General features: G+C 35.1%; 1 protein-coding gene across 1 annotated transcript in view; it reads left to right on the forward strand.

Annotated features, from left to right (window-relative positions):
- The first annotated feature begins 354 nt into the window (after positions 1–354).
- LOC125876503 (RNA-binding KH domain-containing protein PEPPER) overlaps positions 355–2,862 on the forward strand; it is a 7,693-nt gene continuing 5,185 nt past the window's right edge. Inside the window, exon 1 of the mRNA XM_049557700.1 lies at positions 355–722. Coding sequence (XP_049413657.1) covers positions 429–722 — 294 coding nt within the window. The 5' untranslated portion in view covers positions 355–428. The remainder of the gene's footprint in view (positions 723–2,862) is intronic.

The following is a 2,862-nucleotide window of genomic DNA, read 5'->3' on the forward strand; positions in this document are numbered from 1 at the left end:
ATACGTTTCACCATTTGTTTTACGTCCTGGATAAATTCCTTTCGTGTCTGCAGGTCAAGAAATCATCTTTCTGTTTTTGGAGAAAAACAGAGCAATCAAAGAATGGACCAACCCACATAATAACCTCTTAATATTGCTTATCTATGTTATTTACTATGATGACGACAACGACAATAACAACAATAACATATATATGATCTTATGAGGTCCGAAAATGGCGAAATTATATGTCGAAAAATGGTGAAATGTATATAGACCTTAATCTTATCTTTATTTTGAACCCAATATTAAAAAAAGGAAAAATGCATAGACACGTGACAATCTCCACCTCTATAAAACCCTCAATTATCTTCCTTCTCCTCACTTCTTTTCCCGCAACTGCAAAAACTTAACCTAAAACCCTAAAATACTCTTAGCAGAGGCGATCAATGGCTTCCATCGAACAAATCCAAAATGGTTCTCTTGTAACGCATGAATTTGAAAATTCTCAAGTGAAACCAGAAGAAGCAGACGCAGGTTCAGTGAAAATCGCACCAGAGGTTTCGATAGAGAAGCCAAAATGGCCTGGGTGGCCTGGGAGTTGTGTGTTCAGATTGATTGTACCGGTGCTCAAAGTTGGAAGTATTATTGGGCGTAAAGGAGAACTTGTTAAGAAGATGTGTGAGGAAACTGGGGCTAAGATTCGTGTACTTGATGGCCCTCCTTCCTCTCCTGATCGAGTTGTAAGTTTATCCTTTCTTTTGGTTATGAATTCCAATGCGGATGATGCTGTTTTTATACAGATTTTATATTATTTATGTTGATTTTACTGTCAAGGTTTGGATTTTGACGTGATGTTTTGTTTCATCACTGGTTAGGGGGAGGAGGGTTCAATTGAACCCCCTTTATAAAAAAGAAATGCGTATGATGCTCTTTTTTATACACATTTCATTTGATTCATGTTGAATTTGCTCTTAAGGTTTGGATTTTGATGTGATGTTTTGTTTTGTTTTACCACTGGTTAGGGGTGAAGGAGGGTTCAATTGAATCCCCTTCGCCAAAAAGATGTGTATGATGATCTTTTTTTTATACACATTTCATATGGTTCATGTTGATTTTGCTTTCAAGGTTTGGATTTTGATGTGATGTTTTTTCACCACTGGTACGGTGTGGAGGAATTTGTTAAAAAAATTTACCATGCAAAAACGATGAAAGAGTTTTTGTTTGCATATCAGTCCGAATTTACGTGTCACATTTGGGATTTTGATAATCAACCAAATTCTTCTTTGATCGGAATTTGTTTATATGCCTTTTAAATATTTAAAGTTGTTAATCATTGTATTTATAGTACACTTTATTTAATGTTCACATGTTTAAATTTTATTTTTAAAAAATTTACAGCTTTTATGTCCATAATTCGCAGTCAAAGTTTGTAAGTTTGAATTTTGAAATTTCAATTGTGCCATGTAAATTGGGACATGGAGAGTATATAAGCTTTTGAATTACCTTGATTAAGGGAAAATTCTAGGGTATGTCGAAGGTGATTCAGAAATTGCTTTCGATATCACCTATTCAAATTCAAGTTGCAATTTTGTATATGTTTGAATCTCCTTATTAGAACTCCTTGGTCCGCTACTTTCGCTGATATAGTAGTACACTCGTTAAATGAACATCGTAAACTAGTAAATAGGAAGAGAGGAAGTATGACATCAGATTGGAAGTAGCAGTTTACTGTACATTTAGGGGTAAAGTATTGGGTGTTAGAATATAAATAGGTTTATACAATCCTATTAGAATAGGAATAGGTTTATACAATCCTATAAGAATAGGAATAGGTTTATACAATCCTATTAGAATAGGAATAGGAATAGAAATAGAAATAGAAATACTAAATAGTATCCTACTTGGTAAAGGATTGTATTCTAGGGTCTATAAATAGGGTCTCAATGTAATAATGTAGACACAACAACAATTCAATAATATTCTTTTCCTATATTTCTTACATGGTATCAGAGCCTCTACGAACTTGGTAAAGAATTAAAGATCTTCCGCTGCCGGCGGGTGGCACACTATGCTGCCCGTCTGGCCAATGATTATGTTAGCAAAAGTTGGGTCACTGTGTATCTATCTGGTGACTACTTTCTTATATCTAATTTTTGTAGCACCGTGCCATCATTCTGGTGTCTACTTTTTTGTGTAGCACTGTGCCATCATTCCAGTGACTACTTTTTCATATATAATTTGTGTAGCACCGTGACATTCTTCAGGTGACTACCTTTTTTTGCATATCTGATTTGCGTAGCACCGTGCATCTCTCCGGACTACTTTTCATATTTAATTTGTGTAGTACCGTGGATTTTTCCGAACTATTTTCTCATATCTGAGTTGCATAGCATCATGTGTCTTTTCAGTGACTTCTCATATTTGATTTGCATAGTTCCATTCGTCTTTACGGTGACTCCTCAAATCTGATTTGCGTAGGGTTGTGCCATCATTCCAACCCTACCCATATTATTTCTCTTTTTCAATAGGGTCGTTCCATCAATTCGAACTATCCTATATTATTTCTATTTTCTAGTTGGGTTGTGACATCATTCTGACCCTACCCATATAATTTTATTTTTTAGATTGTGACTACTTTTAGCTATCAAATCTAATACTCCGGCATATGAGCATGTTCTGGCCAGTTTTTTCGGTGACTTGTTTAATATCGACTGTCTATTGATTCCAACATGAACCATGTACTTTATACTAGATTTTGAGCACTTACAATGTTCGCTGTATTGTGAAGAAGTCTATATGGAGCAACCACCTAATGTTGTTGCTCAGAGGGAGTTTAGTAGCCTTGTATGTTGATTACGTAAGTCACTCTATGGTCTGAAA

This window comes from Solanum stenotomum, chromosome 9 (assembly GCF_019186545.1).
Source record: "Solanum stenotomum isolate F172 chromosome 9, ASM1918654v1, whole genome shotgun sequence".
Taxonomy (NCBI): domain Eukaryota; kingdom Viridiplantae; phylum Streptophyta; class Magnoliopsida; order Solanales; family Solanaceae; genus Solanum; species Solanum stenotomum.